The 23672-nt window shown below is 39.5% G+C and overlaps 1 protein-coding gene across 1 annotated transcript; it reads left to right on the forward strand.

Annotated features, from left to right (window-relative positions):
* The first annotated feature begins 524 nt into the window (after positions 1-524).
* On the forward strand, positions 525-13327 carry lrrc4ca (leucine rich repeat containing 4C, genome duplicate a). Its single transcript, XM_020517033.2, has 2 exons — positions 525-631; positions 10691-13327. Exon 2 carries the CDS (start codon positions 10741-10743, stop codon positions 12661-12663), a length of 1923 nt encoding a protein of 640 aa, XP_020372622.2. The 5' UTR covers positions 525-631; positions 10691-10740; the 3' UTR covers positions 12664-13327.
* Positions 13328-23672: the final 10345 nt, after the last annotated feature.

The raw sequence follows: 23672 nt of genomic DNA on the forward strand, positions 1-23672 counted from the left end.
TTTAGAAGGACTGTTTTAGCCCTGATTTGCAGTTCTGTTTGACTATAACTTATACTGTAATATATCTTTTGTCAAACGACAACCGGAATGAGGACTGAGTACAGGATTGTACCTTAGTTTAATTAGGATTAGCAACCTTTATTTTCTGTTTTCTTTATCATCCTTTGCTCTTTATTGTTCTAATTGAAAGCAGTAAGAATAAAATCTGTGAATCTTGATGAAAGCAAGTTTATTTCCAATATTAAATGGTTCAAAGATTATGCTTGGGCATGTAATATGGATATGGAAATTTTTTTTGGTGAATTTCTATCATTTTCACTTCAGACTGTCGAAGTAATGATTCTGGGAGTAACATTGTGTCAGGCCATTGCTTGATGAGTGTGTGGGATGGCTGTGCCTCTTGTGGGACAGTTCCCCAGCTATTATGACGGAAAAGTTTGAAATGGGTGACAGGGCTGGGTTTGCAATTGCTGTTTCCAATGCCTGCCCCAATGCCACGTCATCCATCCAGTTTCATTCCTTTCAGATTTCATTGCAATTTGATACAATGGAGAGGCTACTGGTCTGTATCAGAGAACGGTTAAGAGTCAACCACATTACTGTGGATCTGGAGTCACCTGGGCAAGATCAGGTAAGGATGACAGATTTCTTTCCCTAAACAACACTACTGAAGCAGATGGATTTTTATGATAATCATCTCATGGTCACTATTACTAAGGCTCGCTTTTGATTCTAGACTGATGAATTTCATTCGTAAGTTGCACACACAGTTGTCATGCGATCTGAACTGACCCCAAGCCTTGGGATTAGATGTCCAATGACACTATCACTCCAGATGACTGTTATTGATTCCAGCTGGTGGTAATACTGGACAAGTGATCTCCTAGCGTGAAACCTGGCTTTAAGACCATAATTTTTTTTTAATTTTGCAATTTAATTACTGTCACTGAAAATATTCACATTAGGCTGCCAATACACTTTCAACAAAAGAACGTACGTTTATGATATGAAGAAAAAAATCTATAGACATCTGAGGAAGTTGGGAAAGATCTTATCACCAACAGCAAAAAGCAATATTTTGCACTTTTTCACCAGCAATATCCTTTATGCTCACTCAAACCCAGTGTAGTACAATTTCTGTTTACACTTTAATTTTCTTACTAAACTGCTGAGATTGCAGGCATTTTGTTTTGTTGAATTTCTGCAAAGGAATAAATAAATTAATTAATTAAATTTATTATAACATGTACTCACATGAGTACAATGACATGTTTACAGATCACCACTTATGGCACTATCTTAGGTGAATAGGTACCTAGCTACAGATTCTTGAGCACAAATTCTCAAGAGAAAAAGTTAGACAAATAAAGAAAATTTCAGCATTACAGAAATTCAAAAATGCAAAATCATAGTAATAAATACAAAAACTCCTCTCCATCCACCACTTTGCCAGACTCCCCAGTCAGCAGACTCATATTCAGTCAACATTCAATTTGAAAGAAGCACACGGAACCTCATTTATACCGTTTGAAGCTGAAAACTTCAAAATAACAGTCCTTCCACCATAATATAACAAGAAATAAAAATTTCAAAAAAGAGAATTTGAGACAAAGCCCACTTCACCAGCTGTGATTCTCTTGTCTGTCCCAGAGATGTACAAGTACAGGCTAATTCATTAGCTTTCCTCATTGAACCCTAAGTTATAAAAAAAAAAATGTTTTCCAGTTGTTTTGTCAACCCCCAGGCTGCTAAACAGCGCACCAACAAATGCAGAGCTCCTTTTACGAACCGGACCTGCGTGTGGCCTCTTGCCATTTCTCTCTCTCTCTCTGTCATAAATGTTCAATTTATCAAGCACTCAATTATCACACAGCACTCAAAAGAAACGCAGCTTGTCTAGTCATTCAGCTCAAGTCCCATGATTTCTTGACCTATTTTGACCAATTCCTTAAAAAGTGTTTCTAACCTTTAAAAAACGTCGCATTCAAGGAACTGCAAAACAAAATCTATTTAGCACTACTTTAAAACACAAGTTTCCAAAGAGTAATAATATATTGTAAACCTTCATCACAACATCCACAGCAATAACTGCACTCCACAATGATGCAACAACATTGCGTTGTATGAAACAGCTGCAGAAGAGTTTTATTTGGGTCCAAATTCCTGAGCTGACTTCCTAACAGCACTGTGACTGTGTATCACCATCATATGGACTGCAGTTGTTTGAAAAAGTGGCTCACAACCAACTGCGTTCGAACTTAAAGTGAAGCTTATCATATTATGATGACTATTTCTCAAAAAAAAATCCCAAAAGCAACAGTGAGTAGGGTCATTCCCGGTTTTGATCTGTATGAGTTTGTACATACAGACAGTATATAACAGACCAGACAGTATAAATTCTAAGATAGTAGGAACTGCAGATGCTGGAGAATCCGAGACAACAAGGTGCAAGGCTGGACGAACACAGCAGGCCAAGCAGCATCACAGGAGCAGAGAGGCTGACGTTTCGCGCCTAGACCCTCAGCGGAGTAGAATAACATCGCTTCATCGAAGGCTCCACTGATGATGTCTGCACGATAACCAGCCAGCTCGGTGAGCAAGTCAACAACCTCACACTGCTAGTGAACATATATCTGCCCAATGGCACCCAGCTCAACCTCACCGCTAGACCTTTTGATCTCTTTGTATGACCATAAGATATAGGAGCAAAACTAGGCCATTCACCCCATTGAGTCTGCTCTGCCTTTTTGGTCATGGTTGATATATTTCATAAGCTCATTCTCCTGCCTTCTCCCTGTAACATTTGATCCCCTTACTAACCAAGAATCTATCTATCTTTCTCTTACATACCCTCAATTATTTGGCCTCCATGGCACTCTGTAGCAACGAGTTCCACAGGTTCGCTACCATCTGAAGAAATTCCTCCTCATCTCAGTTCTAATGGGTCATCCCTTCACTCTAAGGCCGTGCTCTTGAATCCTAGTCTCTCCTACTAGTCTCTTTACTATCCCTAAATTATAAACCCCTTGTTTTCCATCTAGAGCAGATTAAGCAGAAATGTCCCCTAATTAAATATTGGGAGGATTAAAGCAATTGTCTGTGGTTCCCTGAGCAAACTCCTTTTGATTACTGACTCTATATTTTTCCCTGATGACCATCTGAGACTAAGACAGGCAGTTCACAAACATCATTGTATACTTGACTTTGAAAAATATGGTTCCAACTGCATAACCAAAACCACACAAAACCTTTGCAGCATTGACTGATACTGTCCTGTTTTGGCTCATCTGCTGTTGAAGCCTTACCCGTACCTCTGGTAACTATAGAGTTGAACCTTCCAACACACTCCTGACTAGCCTCCCATTATCTAACTTTTGAGATTGTCCAAAACTCTGTTGGCCCCGTCGTAACTCGTCCTGATTCTTTAAAAGTTTAGCCACTTAATTTTAGAGGTTTGTTCAGTAACAAAGTGTGGCTGTGACTGGGTGGTGGAAGGAGCAATTTCCATTGTACAATAGACTGTTCTGTCTTGCCTGACAGAGAAATTTCAAGCTTTGATGTTGCTCAGTTGAAATACAAACACATACAAAGGATTAAATCAGATGGTGAACATAAACCAGGAAACAAAGTATCATCTTGATTATACCAATCAACAAGATTGTGACCATGATTTTCCCATTTTTTGTTCAGTGTTCATAGATTATAGAATCCCTACAGTGTGGAAACAGGCCCTTTGGCCCAATAAGTCCACACTGACCCTCAGAGCATCCCACCCAGACCCATCCCCCTATAACCCACCTAAGCTGCACATCCCTGAACCACTACAGGCAATTTAGCATGGCCAATCCACCTAGCCTGGACTGTGGGAGGAAACCAGATTACCTGGAAGAAACCCACTCAGACATAGGGAGAATGTGCAAACTCCACACAGACAGTAGCTGGAATCGAACCTGGGTCCCTGGCACTGAGAGGCAGCAGTGCTAACCACTGAGCCACCATGCCACCCGTGTTGTGTCTTGAAAACACCATTCTGTTGGTCAAGGATGGTCTCTGACTGCATGTGCTCAGTCACACGTCTGTACATAAGCAAAGGGTGAGGCAGAGATGGAGCTCCAAGCCTGCGCTTGAGTAGATGCACTGGTGACTCATGGTCTTCACAGCCTTCATCCAAGCCATGAATCAACAATTAGGGTGTGTCAGGTTGCCGTAATCACAAGAGGATGATAAACTCCGTTTACAGGTTTGCGGATGACATCACCATTGTAGGTCGGATCTCAAGCAGTGACGATGCGAATTTTGTCCCTTGCGATCACTTTTAGCCCACGAATAGCATGATAAGGCTGTAGGGTGGGTTTCTTCCAAACTTACAGGCTTCTGGCTGAGTTTACTTCCATGGAGAAGCGAGAAATCCATCCAAACCCTCCCATCCATGTCAAATCCAACATGCTGAGTTGACAGAATATGGAACACTCTATCTTTCTTGTGTTGTCAAGTCATTGCAAGAATAATTTCAAAACTGAGTTGGAAGCATACTTGAAAATGAGCAACTTGTCTGGTTACAGATATGGGTGTTGCATGATTGCTCTTTCAAAGAGTCAGCACTGCCCTGATGGGCTGAATGGCCTTCTGTGCTGTAAGCTTCTCAGTGCATTCTGCCCAATCTCTCAGATGCCTCTTGGGAGATTCTGGTAGCATGAAAACTTTGCAATGGGCAAGAAATATTTCTATTGCAAAGTTTAGGTAATCAGGTAATTGTCATAACTCTGCTATAGCCTAAAGGCCAGGCAGAAAGACAGTTATCTGCTGATTTATGTAGGTACTTTTTTTGAAGGATTTACAAATGCTATTTCTAGTGTCATGATTTGCCAAGCTATTTGGACCTCATTGCACCTGCAGTTGTTGACCTTCAACAGCTTTGTTGGTCAATAACCTTTTCTTTACTGACATCAAAATTGCTAATGGTTTTGCTGTGCAACTTGATATTTTTGTCTAGCTGGGCTGTGTCTTTTCAATGGAATTAAGTTCTGTCTATCATCATAATAGAATCAGTTGTTATGAACAAGTTTGTTTTATGGGGTGATACCTGTGTCTCAAAAGGATGAAGACCGACATTTTTACACCACTTTTTGAGACGTGTGATTTACTATTTAAAGACCTGGAGCAACTCAATGTGGAGAAATGTTTTGTTAATATTAAGTTGGGGACTAAAAAGCAGAGTAAAGATTAACCAAGGGAAAAGCAGAACAAAACAGAAAAGTGTTACTTGTCCACATGCCTTGACGTACCATGAATGTTTGGAAGAGAGTTGGTTACCTTTCATACCTTTCAGATAGTGGTCATTGTAATCTCTAATTGTGTCTCAAGCAGATGGTGGGGCTTTACAGTGTGAGTGCACTGATGATTAAAAGTGAGCTTGTACATGGAATAACTTGTGCATATGTTCTGGGTTAAAGCATTTTCCAAAATATATGTGGTTGAAGCTTTGACTGACAGGAATTTTGCTGAATTCCTCAATTCTGACATTGAAGCAAAGAATGCTAAATAGTTTGACTTGATTTTCTAAATTCCAATTCAAACACAACACTGATGAAAACATAGGTCATAAATTCTTCACACTAACTCCAACTTAGAGCTCTCCTTATCTGATAATGAATAGCAGCTGATATGAGAGTAATGGCCAAATTCAAAAAAATTGAATGTCATTTCTATTGTGTACACCACTTAATTGCAAGTTTTGCAAATGACAAGTTAAGAGTGCATTGAAAGTGTAATTCCTTGCTCTGAAAGTTATCACATTGATCCCGTTAGCTGTTTCCATGTAGTTTTCTTTCCAAGACATATTTCATTTGATAAAGTATTTTCAGCTCACCGGGGCAGACAAAACTAATTTAAATTTCAGACAGATCTTTCTATTGAAATTATTTTTTTAATCTGACAGTCAGGTGTTCCCCAAGGTAACGCATCATTATTAAACTGGCAATTCTTCTTTGGACTCTGCCTCACATTAAATAAAAGTCACAGTATTTGTAAATGATTGACTATTCAGCAATGCTAAGTTTTAATAAGCAGCAGGGCTGTTCAATAATTTCTTTGAAAAACTTTGCTAAAACTACACAACTATCAGCCGTTGTTAAAAGCTACTCATGACATCCCTACACAAATGTATAGAGGCAGATCACACAGAAACTGTTGATGTTATTGCCCAGACTATATTGAACAGTTATATTTTAGCGCCCATTGTGCTTCATATTGTCAACTTGTAGGAAGGTACAGGACAAGTTTTTAGAGGGGAGTGGGGGAAATATATTAAGGCAATTATTTCAACTACTGGTAATCTTAATGCCAGTATTTTTGACAAAAAACTGTTCTCGGGATGTGACTGACACTGATAACAACGTAGTTATTGCCCATCTCTATCACCACGCCACCTCTGAGTTAGCATCGGATTTTTGTCCTGAAACACAGTACTGATACTATACATACAATGGCATTATGTAGGAAATTTCAGGATTTTGAGATTGCCATGGTGTATGCTCATTTTAAGAGAATATCTCTATTTCCTTCTTTCTCACTGTCTCTCTTATAGTTTGCATTAGCTTCTATTTGCATTCCTGTGCTTCCCTGTTAAACTGTAAGATATTTCCTTAATTTTTGTTTCTATTTTTTCCACAATTGGGTCTAGCTGCTCCTATTTATGCTAATGCTTCTGAAATTTATTTCAGCAGGCTTCCAATTTCACATCTGCTAGCATAATTTGAATTGCTCTGGTATTGGAATTTTACTATAAACATCAGCAATACTAGGAAAACTAAATTGAACATGGACAAGCAGCTGATGGTGTTTAATTTGAAGCAGTTTTATAAGATTAGTTACAGAGCAATTTTCTTTTATGCTGCACAATTTTCTTCCAGAAAACCACTTTGATACTGAAGTTATAGTGAGGTGATTTCTATGAGATACAAGTAAAATTATTTGTGTGGTTTTATTAAGCAAATGCAAAAAGCAATGTCAACCTAATGTAGGTGGAACCTTAGACTCTTAGAGTCCTACAGCACAGAGACAGGACCTTCGGCCCAACCTGGTCCATGCTGACCAAAATGTCCACCCACGCTAACCCCTACCAGTGGCAGAGGGCTGTGGTCTGATTAGATTCTTAATTGAACACTCAAAGGCCTCAATTAGTGGTAGAACAGGAGGGTGACCATGGGCCTTCCTGTCCTGAATTTAATTCTGGAAAGGGAAAGAAGATGGCATGCTTTGGGTACACCTTTACCTTGCCTAACTAAGTGCCCTTCCCATTTCCAAGCTCACGGGAAGTGCATAATTCTGATCACGATCCACATTATTGAATAGACTTTGCTAGTCCATCACAATGAACGTACCTGTACTCCTGTGAAATACAGGAGAACACCTGGCATCTATGGAACCACATTTCTAGTCACAACACAGAACCAGCCCCCACCTGGTCCTATCTGCATTCTCTTTACTCCTTTCTCCCTAGAATACCCTGTCTAGTTTCACCTTAAAGGTATTCATGCCATTTTGCTCAATTCCCCACATGATGGAAAGATTTATCTTCCAACTAGTCTGGGTAAAGAATTTTGTCTTGAAATCTGCATTGGATTTATTAGTGCCCACCTTGTATTTATCTAGTTTTGGACTCCCCTTGAGTGGAATCCTCATCACCAGGTCTATCTTATGAAATCATTTCAGCAAGGAGTCAAGACCATCAGAGTTAGGAAGAGAATTATCAACATTTTGTTTAAATCAGGAGGACATGGAAAGATACAGTCCAATGTAAGTCATATGACATATTCAGTTTTCAGAGCCACTGGCTGAAGAATAACAGATGGAGTTTAATTTAGATTATCGCATTAATCAGAGTTAACATTCCGGGTGACCCTTCCGCAGAAGTCTATTCCAGAGAATACAGGCACAGTTTCCCCACTCACCCTTCATAAGGCAGCCCATCATTCCAGATAAAATCTGCTGAACCTTTGGTGCACTCTCTCTATGGCTCTAATGTCCTCCCTAAGGTAATGGTGTATGGAAGAAGTAAGGGTATCATCCCAGGGTAAGGCAGAAAAGATCAGATGCCACAAGGTGCAGTAATTCAAGCCTCTGAAAATCCAAACATATTACACACGCCATGCCTCCAATTTGATCTGCTCAGTGAAATCTACCATGAGGAAGGCACCTGTTAAACTGCCTGGTAATAAATCATTATTTTGCCACTGAGAGGGTGCTCAGTGTTCAATGTTTTAAGAGTGTTGGTGGAGTGCAGACTTCCTTAATACTTTGGAAAGGATTCTAGTGAAATGTATGAAGGTTGCAGTTGGGGACAGGGGGAGTCCATGAACATTTTTAAACAGGTTTGAATCCTGCACTGAGATGCATGGCAATCAATGTCAAACCAAAATTGTGCATTTTTTAGCTTCCCTCATGTTATCTCCCAATGCTGTTCCTGAGTGTCTGAGAAAGACTTGATCCTTCAGTTAATAGTCACTTTTGTGCCTGTGTGGGTCAGGGAAGACTTTGCAAAAATGCATGTTACCAGAACCACTTTCCAATCATGAGCAAAAACAAAGTTACTGGAAAAGCTCAGCAGGTCTGGCAGCTTCAGTGAAGGTAAAAACAGAGTTAATGTTTCAGGTCTGGTGACCCTTCCTCGGAACTAGAACACTTTCCAATCATACTCAATTACTTGAGCTGGAGTTTGAAGGATATACAGCTTCGCTTCAATTCATATCGACCTAAAAAAATTATTTTTGTAAAATTTTCTTCTCAACTCAAACATTTCTGATTTTCTTTCTCCTGAAATACACATTTGCAAATCATTATAAAACCTTTATCTAATAAATATGTTAATCATAAAATTCACATGTTTTATTTCACATCAGAGCAATGTTGCATATTAAAACTGATCCATTATTTTAGCCTGGAAGTTGTAGTGTGGACTGTTACCATACACTTTGGGAGGATTTTAGCCAAAAATGAAGACATTTAAGAAAAGTGGTGGTTAAAGTCTATAGAAATCAGACTTCCAATCCAAACTGAGCACTAACGTGCTCTCTTCCAGTTTTAAATAGGTATCAGTGGCCTAGTGGTATTGTCACTGGACTGTTAATCTAGAGACCCAGATCACGTTCTGGGGACCAAGGTTCAAATCCCACTACAGCAGATGGTGGAATTTGAATTCAATAAAATATCTGGAATTAAGAATCTAACGATGACCGTGAATCCATTGCCGATTGTTCGGAAAAACCCATCTGATTCACTAATGCTCTTTAGGGAAGGAAACTGCCATCCCTACCTGGTCTGGCCTACATGTGACTCCAGACTCTCAGCAATGTGGTTGACTCTGAACTGCCCTCTAGGCAATTAAGGATAGGCAATAAATGCTGCCGAGCCAGCGATGCCCTCGTCCCATGAATGAACAAAAAAACACAAGGTGGAAATGCATGAACCTTTTCCAAAGATCCAAGCTAACACTTTAAGCATGTCGATGGAGTTGTGAGTCACATTGTTATTGACGGTTGAATTTCACAATGAAGGGCCAAGTTTCTAGCACCCAGCAAGTTTGTGCAGCTGATGGCTTGGTGAATTCAGATAAATAAGTTGACACCAGGATTTGGAAGCTGCGCCTACAAAAGGAACCCTCTTGAAATGGCACTGACCCAACCCTTGATGTACAATGAGATGTCCAATGATCCTATGTCCTGCTCCCCCACCATGTGCAGGCTTCTATAATGATCCTCCGATCTAAGTTCACACCCCAGCACACCAAGGCATCTGATTCCACTTCCCCATGACCAACAAAGCCCCACTGACCTCTAACTTTGCACCCCCGCCCCGTCAATCCAACCAAAACCCCCAAGCTGCCTCCAGTGCTGCCCCCAATCTTACCTCAGGGTTCTGAATTACTGCACCTTGTGGCATCTGAGCTCTCCTGCCTTACCCCAGGATGAAGCATACACCTTTCCACACACCATGCTCTAACCCTTCATACCTCTCCCTCCCCTTGTCAGCATGGACTTATTAGTTCTTGCAACCTTCCATTAGAATGGAAGCCAAGCTTATCCATCAGGTTCAGGTAAGTAAAATCCCAGGTTATGGTTCGCATTTCTTTATTCAACAAATGTATTTATTTGCAGTTGGTTAATGTCATTTTTCTTTAAAATCACTAAGGGATTTGATACAAATACTGAATGTGTTTGTACAATGATTTTGCCGCATAATTCCCAGTCTCTCATACACTGCGTTATTCAAATGCAGTTTGAAAGCTTAGAACATAGCCACTGTACATTAAAATTGTATGATTGTAAACGTGATATTGAAAACAGTTATAAAGCATTTTGGCAAAAGGAAATAATGGATAATTTCTGAGCCTTCTGGGGATGAGCCTTGCCTGTCAGGAATGCATATTACTCGAGTCATGTCATTTTTGGGCAATTTTAAAGCCCTTTCTGTGTATTTATGGAAGTTTCGGGTGGTTCAGACGTCAGTTGAAGTTGGCCTTAAAGCAGTTCTATATGTTTTATTTGAACACAGAGGCTTATGATGAAAACACTGCAAAGGGAAAGCAACAAACAAAAAAAAAAACTGCATTCTGAGATGAGATTTCAAAATGATTTAGTGATACGTTGATTCGGAGTATTAATTCTTTCCTTTTCTTTATTTTTTTCTTCAGGTTACAATAATAAATTGAACTCAAGAAAACAAACATCCAATAAAGTATGAATGTTGAACAAGATGACATTGCATCCACAGCAGATGATGATAGGTCCAAAGTTTAACAGGGCCGTACTCGACCCCTTATTTGTGCTGCTGTTGGCTCTACAACTCCTCGTGGTGGCCGGTTTGGTCAGAGCTCAGACTTGTCCTTCAGTGTGCTCCTGCAGCAACCAGTTCAGCAAAGTGATCTGCACACGCCGGAACTTGAGAGAAGTACCAGATAGCATCTCCATCAACACACGCTATTTGAACCTGCAAGAGAACGGGATCCAAGTCATCAAAGCCGACAGCTTCAAGCATTTAAGGCACCTGGAGATTCTACAGTTAAGTAAGAACCACATCCGGCAAATTGAGGTTGGGGCCTTCAATGGCCTAACAAATCTCAACACCCTGGAGCTGTTCGACAACCGCCTCTCCACCATTCCCAGTGGAGCTTTTGAATACCTCTCCAAACTGAAGGAACTGTGGTTGAGGAACAATCCAATAGAAAGCATACCATCATATGCTTTCAATCGAGTTCCTTCCCTTCGGAGATTAGACTTAGGTGAACTTAAGAGACTTGAATACATTTCTGATAGAGCTTTCGAAGGTCTGTCAAACTTAAGATATCTGAACCTCGGTATGTGTAATCTTCGGGAAATCCCAAACCTCACGCCTCTGACCAAACTGGAGGAACTGGAACTATCAGGGAATCGGCTTTCGCTAATCCGACCGGGATCCTTTCAGGGTTTGACTAACCTGCAGAAACTGTGGATGATGCATGCTCAGATCCAGGTGATTGAGAGGAATGCCTTCGATGACCTTCAGTCACTAATAGAGCTTAACCTGGCGCACAACAACCTGACTTTGCTGCCTCACGACCTCTTCACCCCCCTCCACCACCTGGAGCGAGTCCACTTGCATCACAACCCGTGGAACTGTAATTGTGACATTTTGTGGCTGAGTTGGTGGCTGAAGGAGATAGTGCCATCCAACACAACGTGCTGCGCGCGCTGCCATGCGCCCCCAAGTTTAAAAGGGAATTATATTGGCGAACTGGACCAGAACAAGTTCAACTGCTACGCTCCAGTCATTGTCGAGGCTCCTGCTGACCTCAATCTGACAGAGGGAATGGCTGCAGAATTAAAGTGTCGCGCATCAACCTCCATGACTTCAGTGAGCTGGATTACTCCAAATGGCACAATCATGACCCATGGAGCTTACAAAGTCCGGATTTCTGTGCTTAATGACGGCACGTTAAATTTTACAAATGTTACTGCCCAGGACACGGGGTTGTACACATGTTTGGTGAGTAATTCAGCAGGGAACACGACAGCTTCAGCTACGCTAAACGTGACTGCTACAGAAAACAGCACCTTCACTTATTTCACTACTGTCACCGTGGAGACTGTGGAGCCGTCTGTACAGGTACACACGACAGACGACAAATTTAGACCTACACCTTTCAGCGACTGGGATACTACGTTCGTGACAACGTCCTTAACTCCTCGGAGTACAAAGTCGACGGAAAAAACAGTCACTGTTGCTATTACTGATGCAGGAGGGAATCTCATGCCAGGCCTGGATGAGGTGATGAAAACTACAAAGATTATTATTGGTTGCTTTGTGGCTATCACACTGATGGCGGCTGTGATGTTAATCATTTTTTACAAAATGCGTAAACAGCATCACCATCAGAACCATCATGCTCCCACCAGGACCGTCGAGATCATCAATGTAGGTGATGACATCGCAGGAAGTACTGCCATGGAGAGTCACCTGACCATACCCGCTATAGAGCATGAGCATATGAACCACTATAACTCTTATAAAACTCCGTTCAACCACAGCACCACAGTAAACACAATAAACTCACTACACAGCTCTGTGCATGATCCATTACTGATGCGAGTGAACTCTAAGGACAATGTACAAGAGACACAAATATGAGTTGGGGGGGACACACAAATTTGCAAATGACAAACAGGACAAGGCTGATTCTACTGTTTAAAAGAAGTGTCTTTAAAGAGGTTTATTTATTAAAGAATAATTCTATTGTGATCTAAAATAGAGACAATTATGTGTATTCTAAACACTGATTTGACATACAATGCTGCGCCCATTAATTTAGTCATCACCATGTTTTTCATAGGGGATTTTGATTCTCTGAGGGACTATTCAGATATTTTGTAAGAATTATGTTTCACATGGGGTTTTTATGGTGAATTCTAGTGGTGAGATTCGGTCTGTTTTGTCTCTTTCTGTTATTTCATGAGCTCTTACAACTGGTAATGACAGGGAATGCAGTATTAGAGGTAGATTTATATTAAATCTTTTATTTTCCATGTATCATCTTGTTCTATATTTACAAACAGAATCATTCTGTGAAGATTGCTTGTAAAAACAAAACAAAAAAAAATCCACATTCCCATGATCTTTTAAACAATTCTAGATCCAGAATTTGTAGCTCAAATACTAAATAAGATTATGAATAAACTATTGTTCGTTTTCAGTACCTTCAAATATCTAAATTAATGATTCTGAAGTCAGAGTTTGACAATGTATGCAGTATTCTGTAATGCATTAACCCAAAGCTGAGCGAACCAGCTGTTGGAATATGACAGTTCAAATTTAATTAATAAAGTAGCTAGATTATCTTTTTTTCATTTTGTTTCGGATGCCAGATTATGCAAATGGTCATTCTAAGTCTTAGGAAATGCCTTGGGGAAGAAAATGGTGTGAACCAAATTATAATTCCCTCTAAACACCAACTCAGTGTTTAATTCTGAGGGAGACGTCAGCAAATCAAATAGGCCCATACAAAGGGAAGCTTACTTTACAATAAAGATTATTCCTTTGAAAACTCTGAGGTGGCTTACTATCACATCTGGATGACAAGATTACCCATGTATCCTCCCTATCATGCTTAAAGCTGCTACTATCCATAATTACTGCCGAGATGCAGCAAACCATTTGAATGATGAATTTTATTGAAAGCGTAACATTTCTGTCTGTGAGTATTTTCTCAAAGCGCTTCACCTTTTATTCATTAGGACTTAGCGAGAATACATTCATACTGTATGAGAGGAGGGTGCTGATGACTGGTGTTACCAGAGTTAACCTGCCTGAGATAAAATTTAAACAAAGTTTGGCAGTTAACTGTCAGTCATCGTCCAACTAGTGCATTCCCGATGGCAGCATCACTTCCAATCAGATTCCACTTGCCAACTAATCAACACTTTGTTCTCATGCAGTACAAATGTTATTTTCCCTTTATATTGGTACTCTTGTGAATTGTCCTGATGAGTCAAAGATAAAAAGCTTTGCAATTATGTGTCCTTTTCTTCTAAAATACTCAAGTTCTATACTACCAAATGACCACTTGTATTTCTGTCTATCTTGATGGACTACAAAATTCTAATTGCTCTGTTCTGTGTTTGCCCATTTCCTTGCATAACATTTTTCCAAGAAAAATTCTGATGCCAATTGCATTTTTCATAATTTATTAGGCCCTCTTGGATAAATATATTCAATGTGGTGAAAACATTACCTCTGAATTCTCCTCAAAGTCAAATGCCACCCTGACACCTGGACATATGTTGCCATATATTATTGCTAATTGGCCAATGTTCTGGAATTGACTACCTCACAGAAGCATGGGAATACAGTCAGGAACAGGACTGTACTCTTTCAAAGACCCAATCCCTCTCCACCACTTCCACGAAACTAGACATGGCCCATTCTCCAACAAAATAATGGAAAAACAATTAATTTACTCTCATTTATGGCTACAAAAATAATAGCCACGAACTCCAGAAGGTTTTAGAAATTATACATTGCATCTGTTGTAGTTGGTGTAAGAAAAAAAAAATCTAAGAGAAATCTTTTGTCATCATCTGTTAATTTAAAGTGAAGGTAATCACCTTTCTATTTTCCCCAATGTAATGTGAGGTAAATATAATAAAGGAGTAAAAGAATGGGTTGACAGATTTCAAATCCAAGAATTCCTCATTCAGTAGCTTTCGTTGAAAGAACAGGAATGCCATCGTAATGAACAAGGATGATAGCTGTTCCAAAGAATTGTTATGTAGTCAAGGTTACACAATTCAGCTCTAAATTACACCAACAAAGAGATTTTTGCCCTTTGCAAGACACTAAAACCTATTTCCTTGGTAATTAGAATGAGAGTAGAAGAAAGAGGATAAGATCATTTTACTTCTGTTATCTTTTCCATAAGAGCAAACGTCTGTCCTTAATGGGATAAAATTACAGCATTTTCTTTTTATGGATGAAGTTACATGAGCATTTACTGTGACCACCTTTACATTAAGAGTGAGATCCCCATTTTAAGAAAGAGTTCAGGATGAGGGCCGCAGAACTGAGAGATCTTCCATTAACAGATGTTATCACAGATTGACAAATCACTCTGTTATTCTGACCAGTTAAGCTCCAAGCTCGCAACTTTAATGGTAATTTTTTTTTGATGGCAATGCCCCCATGAGCATCTTGATGTTACTTTTTAACTAAGAATGCATTCATATTGGAGATGGGTGCAACCACTCATCCTTTGACTTCATTCCTCTTGACTAGTTTTATTCTGGGTGGGAACTCCAAAAGCCGACAGAGTAGCAGGCTATGATCATTGTTGAACACATATCTTGAATGAAATGTGTTGGGGTTTTTTTTGGGATTTTACAGGCAGCCCTTATGAATATCATTTGGTAGTTAATTTCAGTATTTAAACAAGCCAGAGAACTTGTTTGCTTACATTAAGAACCACAGCACTGGCAGAAGAGAGTTGAAGATATTGGGAGGGCAAAGGATAGTGCTATGTACAAAAGGCAAACAGGTTACACAATGCAGGGGGGCAAACCCAAGGTCAAGTTCAAAAAAAGCTCACAACCCGACAGAATCCCTTTAGAGAAACATAGTATTAAAGCTGAGAGTTAGAATTTATATTCCCTCAAGTCTGACACTCTGCTTCCTAGAAACTGTGATTTAGGTCAAAAATCTAGCGGTATATTGGTATAAAATACTAGTCGGTTTTCTTGCACAGAAATAAATCTTTTCAGAAGCAATTGAAAATAGATGGCTGGCACCCAAATGCATACAATCCTCACATTTGAATGACGAGGGAAACTAAGAAAGAGACAAAGAAAACCGTGTGCCTCAGGATGGTCCTGTGACATCTGTTGAAGCAACATACTCTCACTGTTTGCTCCAATTTGCATTACTGAGGCATGTGAAACCTAGTACAAAAATGTAACCAAGCAACTTCCCCATGGTAACAGTGCCCTTCAACAATTATTTTCTCTGGGATTACAGCAACTTATTAAAAGATTTTGGTGAATACCTCAAGCTGAGCAACGTGGTTAGTTGGCTTAGAATTCAGTCAATATCATCAAGTACAAATATAAACAGCAGAATGAAGGACTGCAGAGGAATCCTCAGAATATATTGCTCTGCAACACAAATAAAATATAACAGTGTCAAGTATGTTTACAAAATATTAAAGCACACGTTTGTTGATGGTATTTTAAAGTTCCGAACAGTTTTCTGGAAAGGCCATGGATGTCTGGCATCTTGATTAAAGGAACTGATTTCTATTTTGTTTTAAATATATATACCGATTGTCGTATTGTCTTGTTACCTAGAAAATGGGCCTGATCATTAACGAAATTTGGATGTTTTGATCTGTTATAAATTAGCTTTCCTGTGTTATTTACAGTTTTATACAGCCGACATTCTGATGCCTGGTTGATTTGAGTTCAGAGAAGTGTGGCTGTTGCTGATCAACATGTTAGAATTTGGTTGATTGTCAAAGCTGACTCCATGATGAAACAAACTCAAAATCTCAAAGTCTTTTCCATGGTTCCATTCAGGACAATCAGAAAACTTGCCAGAAACTTAACATGTATGTGTGTGAGACTGAACTGTACAATTATAATCATGAACTTTCTTCAGTGTTTTGTTTTTGAGGAAGTTAATTTTTGGCACTTCCCATTTACCACAAAATGGATTTATCGGAATAAAGCCTTTTCATCAAGTGGGGCCAAAAGTTGAAAGTTATCGAAAATTCTGGCAAGGGAAACGAAACACTGATGTTCAATGATATTTTAATAATTAACATTCTCTGCTCTAGCAAGGAAATCCAATCAGTGAAGGACATCATTTTGGTATGCATATGAAGTAATGAGCTTTCATAAATTGCACTGATTCAGATTTGAGCCTTGAACAAGTTTGGTTAATATTACTAAAGAGTTGGCTTGAATATTCATTGAAACAATGTAGGAGCGTGGAACGATACTGTATGTACTGAACGAAAAAGCTTAAATTATCTATTATAGAATTACCTTGTAATCTGATAATGGTTGGGTGCTTTTGGAGTTGGTCCTGATGTTCTGCACATGAAACGAGATACAGGTAAAGTCTCCTGAGTCAAAACTGAATAGAACTTATATGAAGAGATATTTCATTCTGCAATAGCTTCTTCTTGAACCAGAAAGGTGGATTAAATTTCAAATAAAAACCGAAAGAACTGTGGACGCTGTAAATCAGGAACAAAAAAAAAGTAGCTGGAAAAGCTCAGCAGGTCTGGCAGCATCTATGAAGGAGAAAACAGAGTTAACGTTTCGGGTCCGGTGACCCTTCCTCAGTTGGAAGGGTCACTGGACCTGAAATGTTAACTCTGATTAAATTGTCTTTCATAAATAAATCATTGTGGGAATTAAAGATATGAGTAATCAGTTATAAAGTGCTGAGTTAATATTTGTCCACAATCATCTTTACTCTAAGGAATACTATCCTCCAAAAGAAAAGTTTTTTTAAAACATCTGTTAATAGGTGAAAAGGCTGCTTTTATGCTGCTGAAAGCCTTTTTTCAGGTCACTAATTAAGAGCTTGTTCGGTATTATGCACCTGAAGATAAATGAAAGATAATTTTTATGCCCGAAATGTACAGAGGGGTTCTTCCCCCATACTCTCCAGGATAGTTCACCATCTGCCACACACTGTCTGTGAAAACCATTGCTGCTCTTCTGACAGATATGGTTAGACTGAACATGTTTCACTTTCACTTTAAGGGCTTTGCCTAGTGGTATTGTCGCTGGACTGTTAATCCAGAGATCTGGGTAACGTTCTGGGTAGCTGGGTTTGAATCCCACCATAGCAGATGGTAGAATTTGAATTCAGTAAATATCTAGAATTAAAAATCTAGTGATGACCATGAATCATTGGCAATTGTCAGGAAAAACCCATCTGGTTCACTAATGCCCTTTAGGGAAGGAAACTGCCATCCTTACCTGGTCTGGCCTACACGTGACTCCCACCCATCGCAATGTGGTTAACTCTGAACCACCCTCTGGGCAATTAGGTATGGGCAATAAATGCTGGCCTAGCCAGCGATGCCCTCATCCTGTAAATGAATAAAGGAAGAAAAAGCTTTCCATGATGATTATGTTAAAGAGAAAGTGAGTATAAAATTAAAAGTTGCTTTAAAACACTGCTTTGAATTGCTAGCTGAGGTCAGTTATAGGACAGTGAATAAGCAATGTAACCTGTGGATTTTGTTGTACATAAAACAATGTGAAGCTCAACACAAACTGAACACAACTTGAATTCATCAGTAGAAACAGCAGGGAAAACAGATTTTGTGCAACTGGGGCTCATATATTCACAAGTTTATAAAGTGCTAATCGGTAAAAGCAGATTCCATAATGTATCAATTATTGTGTATCACATATTATGCTAATCATGTAGCTTTTGATTATAGTGCCTTGATTCCTGCATTATCCCTTCAGCATCCAGGGACAATCCCAAAATCTTCCAAATAATTCAGTGAAAGCTTCTCCGTAAGGAGAGAGCTATTTAATGGCATAGGCTCCACAACTTGTTACTTGGCATGAATACTGTAATTTGCACAACCCTGCTGTTCATCCTTCTAATTGTTGCTAGCTACGTCTTTGCTGAGTTTTCGTTGTGTCAGTACAGTAGTCTTTACATATATCTTTAATTACTACTTTCTACAGGAATTGCAATAGGGGCGCCACTGGAGTTTAACCAGCTGCAAAGCACTGATGAGCATCACTGGTAAAATTAGGTATTTTTATCTTGTTTTGGTTTGATGAGTGTTCTTTAAAATCCTGTTGGCGTGCGTAAGCTCTTTAAAGCATGTGACATATGAGATTCTGTTTCCATATACGTTCATACTACTACATCACAGTAATATGCCTTAGTTTTAGCCTTTTAGTTTTGCAACGTCTACTCCTGTAAGTAGTTGAGATCATATATGTTCTTGGAAGGAGATGCTTACACTCTCGTTGTTATCATTCACCAAACAACTACTGTTTTTGCTTGACGATGAACCACTTTTTCTCTTGAAAATTCACCCAAAATGCTTTCTGTTTTATGTTCTGATGGTTACACTCAAATATTTTCTCAATGTGTTCTTTTAACTTCCCTATGTGTTTTATGATTCGATGCATTTAAAGGCCCAGCAAATGCAGTACCTGCATTTTTCTGTACAGAGAGTGCACCAACGCTGACAGGGAAGAAAACTCCATTCTGCAGCTTTGCTCTCAAAAACCTAACATAGTCATATGTCAAAGAGTTTGCACTGTCTCGCAAATGTTCATGCAGCGGACGCATCCCAACTCAGCAAAGTTCAGAACCATTAATTTCATGTCATCCATCAGGGAACATGCTTAAGGGGAAGATAGATGCCATGAAAATGTAAAATGCTGATATGGGCTACAGTCCTGAAAAGAGAAACATGTTGCCAAATATTTTTGTCTTGCACTCATCAGGAGAAATGCAAGAATACCAAATTGTAAACAAACACAACAGCTTATATTAGAGGAAAACAGGGCGGCAACACCTTTGCCAATCAGAGTCAATTTGCCCTGTTTTGCTTCATCTGTCAAAAGTGGGCAAGAGTTCCACACCCTAACGTGTGCACCCATTAGAATATACATGAAAGCAAATTGGATCCAAAAGCCATGCAAATATTCAACCAGTGTCAAAAATACAAAAAGGATATATTAATCCTTTGGAGACAGGGTCTTTGTTGTTTCCTCATGGTTTGTATCATCTGTGACAAATAATTTTAGTTTTACGTTTGGAAAAGACAGGAGCGCGTGGTGAGTATCCTGTGCAATCTGTAGAAAGATATACTGTGGTAGAGAACAATTGATAGTTACAATTCATGCTATGCCAGTATTGAAATACCAAAAGCTACTTGTTATTCTACTCTGCATTCTCCGTATACCTGAACTGTCCCAAAGTTTTGCAGTTCATCAGCTAAATCATATGAATCCTGTTTATCCATCACCCTCGACTTGCTGGTATTCATTGGCTCCCAGATTAACAACACCTTGATTTTAAAATTCTCATCCTGATGTTCATGTCTCTCCATTTTGCCCCTCCCTTTCTCTGTAACCTCTCCCAGCCTTGCAAACAATGAATCTCTGAACTCTTATCATTTTGCTCTCTGGCACATGATATAATCCCATTTGATGTTACTACTGGACAAATCAGTACCATAATGAAACCTGGCTTGATTTTTTTTTTGTTTAGTTCATTAAGTTGGAGGTTAGCCACTGAGGCATATTTATGTTAGGCTTCAGATTTTCTTTAAGAACAGAAAATAAGTTTAATACAATCAATTTTATTTAAATCTTTGGAGATTTGTTTCACGTAGAAGTTTTTACTTATAATTGGGCATTTGACATTCCAATCTTTTTTAACTGTTTGTAAAAGACGAAAGAAGAAAGTTAGGGAAAAATTGAAGCATTGAAACTTCCAGAGAGCTAATATAGACCTAGCAGGTCAAATGGCTTCCTTTTTCACTGAAACATTCCATGATCTTGGCTATGTCAGGTTGCATTAGTAAATCAAGATTCCCATCACTTGCCAGTTTCCGGAACTAGACTCAAAACAAGACTGGTGTTTTTCTATCCGCAGATCCGCTGCCAGACCTGCTGAGTTCTTATTTCAGATTTTTAGCATCCGCGGTATTTTAGTTCTGTTGCATTGCTGATCATTCAGTGACTTTTCCTTTACAGAAATTGTAGGCCGCAGCTGAAGCTGCAAAGTTGTTAATATTTAAACCTATAATGGACATGCTCCTTACAAACACGTGAAGTAGGAGCAAGAGTAGACCATTTTAAGCCGTCTAGCACACCATTTGATAAGCTCACAGCCAATCAGAGTTTGGCTTCTGTTCTGAGTCATGATACAATTCAGAATCACCATTACTATCATCCCAGAAAAAACTAACCGAGAAAGTAAGAAAGCATTATGGATAATCGTGAATGTCTTTCATGTGTTAATTTTCTTTGTGGATCTGGAAAAAATTGATCTTTGTAAATATTAAAAAGGGAACAGTCATTTGAAAGATATCATAGAGTCATAGAAGCCCTACAGTGTGGAAACAGGCCCTTTGGCCTGACAAGTCCATACTGATCCTTGAGCATCCCACCCAGACTCATCCCCCTATAACCCACACATCCCTGAACAATATGGGTAATTTAGGCCTGGCCAATCCACCTAGCCTGCACATCTTTGGACCGTGGGAGGAAACCAGAGCACCTGGAGGAAACCCACGCAGACACAGGGAGAATGTGCAAACTCCACACAGACAGTTGCCTGAGGGTGGAATTGAACCCGGGTCCCTGGTGTTGTGAGGTAGCAGTGCTAACCCCTGAGCCACTGTGCTGCCCCCAATTTTCTGAAGAAGGGTCCCAACCTGAAATGTCAACATTCCTGCTGCTCTGATGCTGCCTGGGCCGCTGTGCTCCTCTAGCCCCAAGAGCCCCAAGCTGTGTTATCTCTTGACTCCAGCATCAGCAGTTCTTGCTATCTCAAAATGTGGTATTAGTTGTGTAGTTTGACCTGGAGCCCAGCTGCATGAAGTACCTCGACCAAACCTACAATCCTCTTGAACAGCATTTTACATCTACACATAACTCGAGACCTGCCTGACTTAATTTGTCACAGTTGTGACACCCTGAGTACCTGATAAATTCAAAGATAAATATTGTTTAAGAATAGTAAAAGTTTGAATTTTTAAACATAAAATATTTGGACGTGATTAGTAGTATGTGCTGAGTGATGAAATCTATCCTCTGCCATTACTGAAAGCTAAACTTTGCATGAGCAATTAAAGATGGGTATTGTGATGAAGAAACAGAGAAGTGACTAAAATGAAGACAAGCTGACTTGGCAAAAAAAGAAGTGTTTGAGAGGAAGGAGGGAGTAAGTTTCATTCCTCTGGGCCAAGTCTTAAATGTTGAGGTTTAAGTGTTACAATATGCAGAGCATTTTCTGGCTTGCAGCACCCGAAGTGGTGTGTGGCTGGGTTTTAAATACGGCACCATTGACATAACTTTGAGAAGGTCATAGCATCAGCATCATCATTTCATTCAAAGCTGTCTATTTTGTGATCAAAATTACAGTTCCGTGATGCCCAAAGTTAATGTAGTCCACTGTCAGATAAATTAGTTAGCATTAATGGAGCTCATTCAGATTTTTTGTTTTCATAGAATCACTACAGTGTAGAAATAAGACATTCAGCCCAAAAATTCCATGCTGCCCCTCTGAAGAGCATCCCACCCAGACCCAGCCCCCTACCCTACATCTAACCCAAACATCCCTGAACACTACGGGCTATTTAGCATGGCCAATCCACCTAGCCTGCACGGCTTTGGACTGTGGGAGGAAACCGGAGCACCCGGAGGAAACCCACACAGACACAGGGAGAATGTGTAAACTCCACACAGACAGTTGCCCAAGTGTGGAATTGAACCCAGGCCCCTGGCACTGTGAGGCAGCAGTGCTAACCATGGAGCCACCATGCCGCCATTTTGGTGGTCTTATGAGCACTTACCATTTATTCCTGCCTATCATCCTTCCGAATATAACTTGGTGAGGATTTGTACAATCCTCAGAATAATTGAAAACCCCACAAAATAAAGACAAAGCACGTATCATCATGAAAATTTGCCCAAATCCAACATGTTAACATAAGCAGAGCCTGACTTGTGCCCATCTGTTTTACTTTTGCAACAGTCTGCTTTTCAGTGTAAGAGAACACAAAATGTACTAAATAGTGAGCACTTTTGCGATTGCTGAGGGAGAAGCATAGTTTGCCTGTCAAATTGAACACTTGCTCTGGTCCACAAACTGGTGGGAAAAAACATTTCTTCTCATTTTAAATTTCATGTTGTTCTCATAAGGGTGGGTTTTCATTGGAGTGGTAGCTCCCAAAAGGGGAAGAGTTCAGTCAGAAAGCAACAACTCAGAACAGAAGGAAAGATGTGGGACAATGGAGGGAGATCCAAATTGAGGTGGAGAATAGTAGACAGAAGTAAGGCCAATGATAAAACTACTTTTGAACAGTTTATGGTTAGAAAAATGATTCAAAATAGAATAAACTAGTAAGACAAAGGGATACAAGTTTAAAGTATCCAGGCATGTTGATAAAATGCAGCTTTAAGAAGGAATGTTTGAATAAAGTGTGATAAACACAGTTGGTTCTAGGTTTTGAAGAATGAGTTATCAAAGGGGTGTTGGTATAGGACTAGATAATCTTTTACCAATCTACGCTTAAACTTTTTGTAAGCGATGAAAGTAAAACTACTTCTGTACTTTAGATATACAACTGCAAGAAGGTTCTGAAAATAATGGAAAGGTTAAATTAATTCTTCATTTGGAGAGTGTGCACATAACACAAGGCTAACTATTTATATTGTGTTGGATCAAAATACAGCAAATTTAATCATATGCAGGAGCTCATGACTCCCAAATGAGGTAAATCTTTTTGACCTGACCTGACTTCTTCCACAGCCAGTCCTGTTTCAAACCAGTCTGCTCTGGGCAATTGACTCCCATTCACTCACATACCCTGTATTTATCTCTCCCTGAATCCTCCCTCGGCCTTCCTCAATCTTGGTCACGGTTCC

The sequence above is a fragment of the Rhincodon typus genome, chromosome 17 (assembly GCF_021869965.1).
Source record: "Rhincodon typus isolate 14 chromosome 17, sRhiTyp1.1, whole genome shotgun sequence".
Taxonomy (NCBI): domain Eukaryota; kingdom Metazoa; phylum Chordata; class Chondrichthyes; order Orectolobiformes; family Rhincodontidae; genus Rhincodon; species Rhincodon typus.

What these genes read in the sequence shown, in the direction of transcription:
- lrrc4ca (XM_020517033.2), top strand. Translation starts at nt 10,741, where the DNA reads ATGTTGAACAAGATGACATTGCATCCACAGCAGATGATGATAGGTCCA.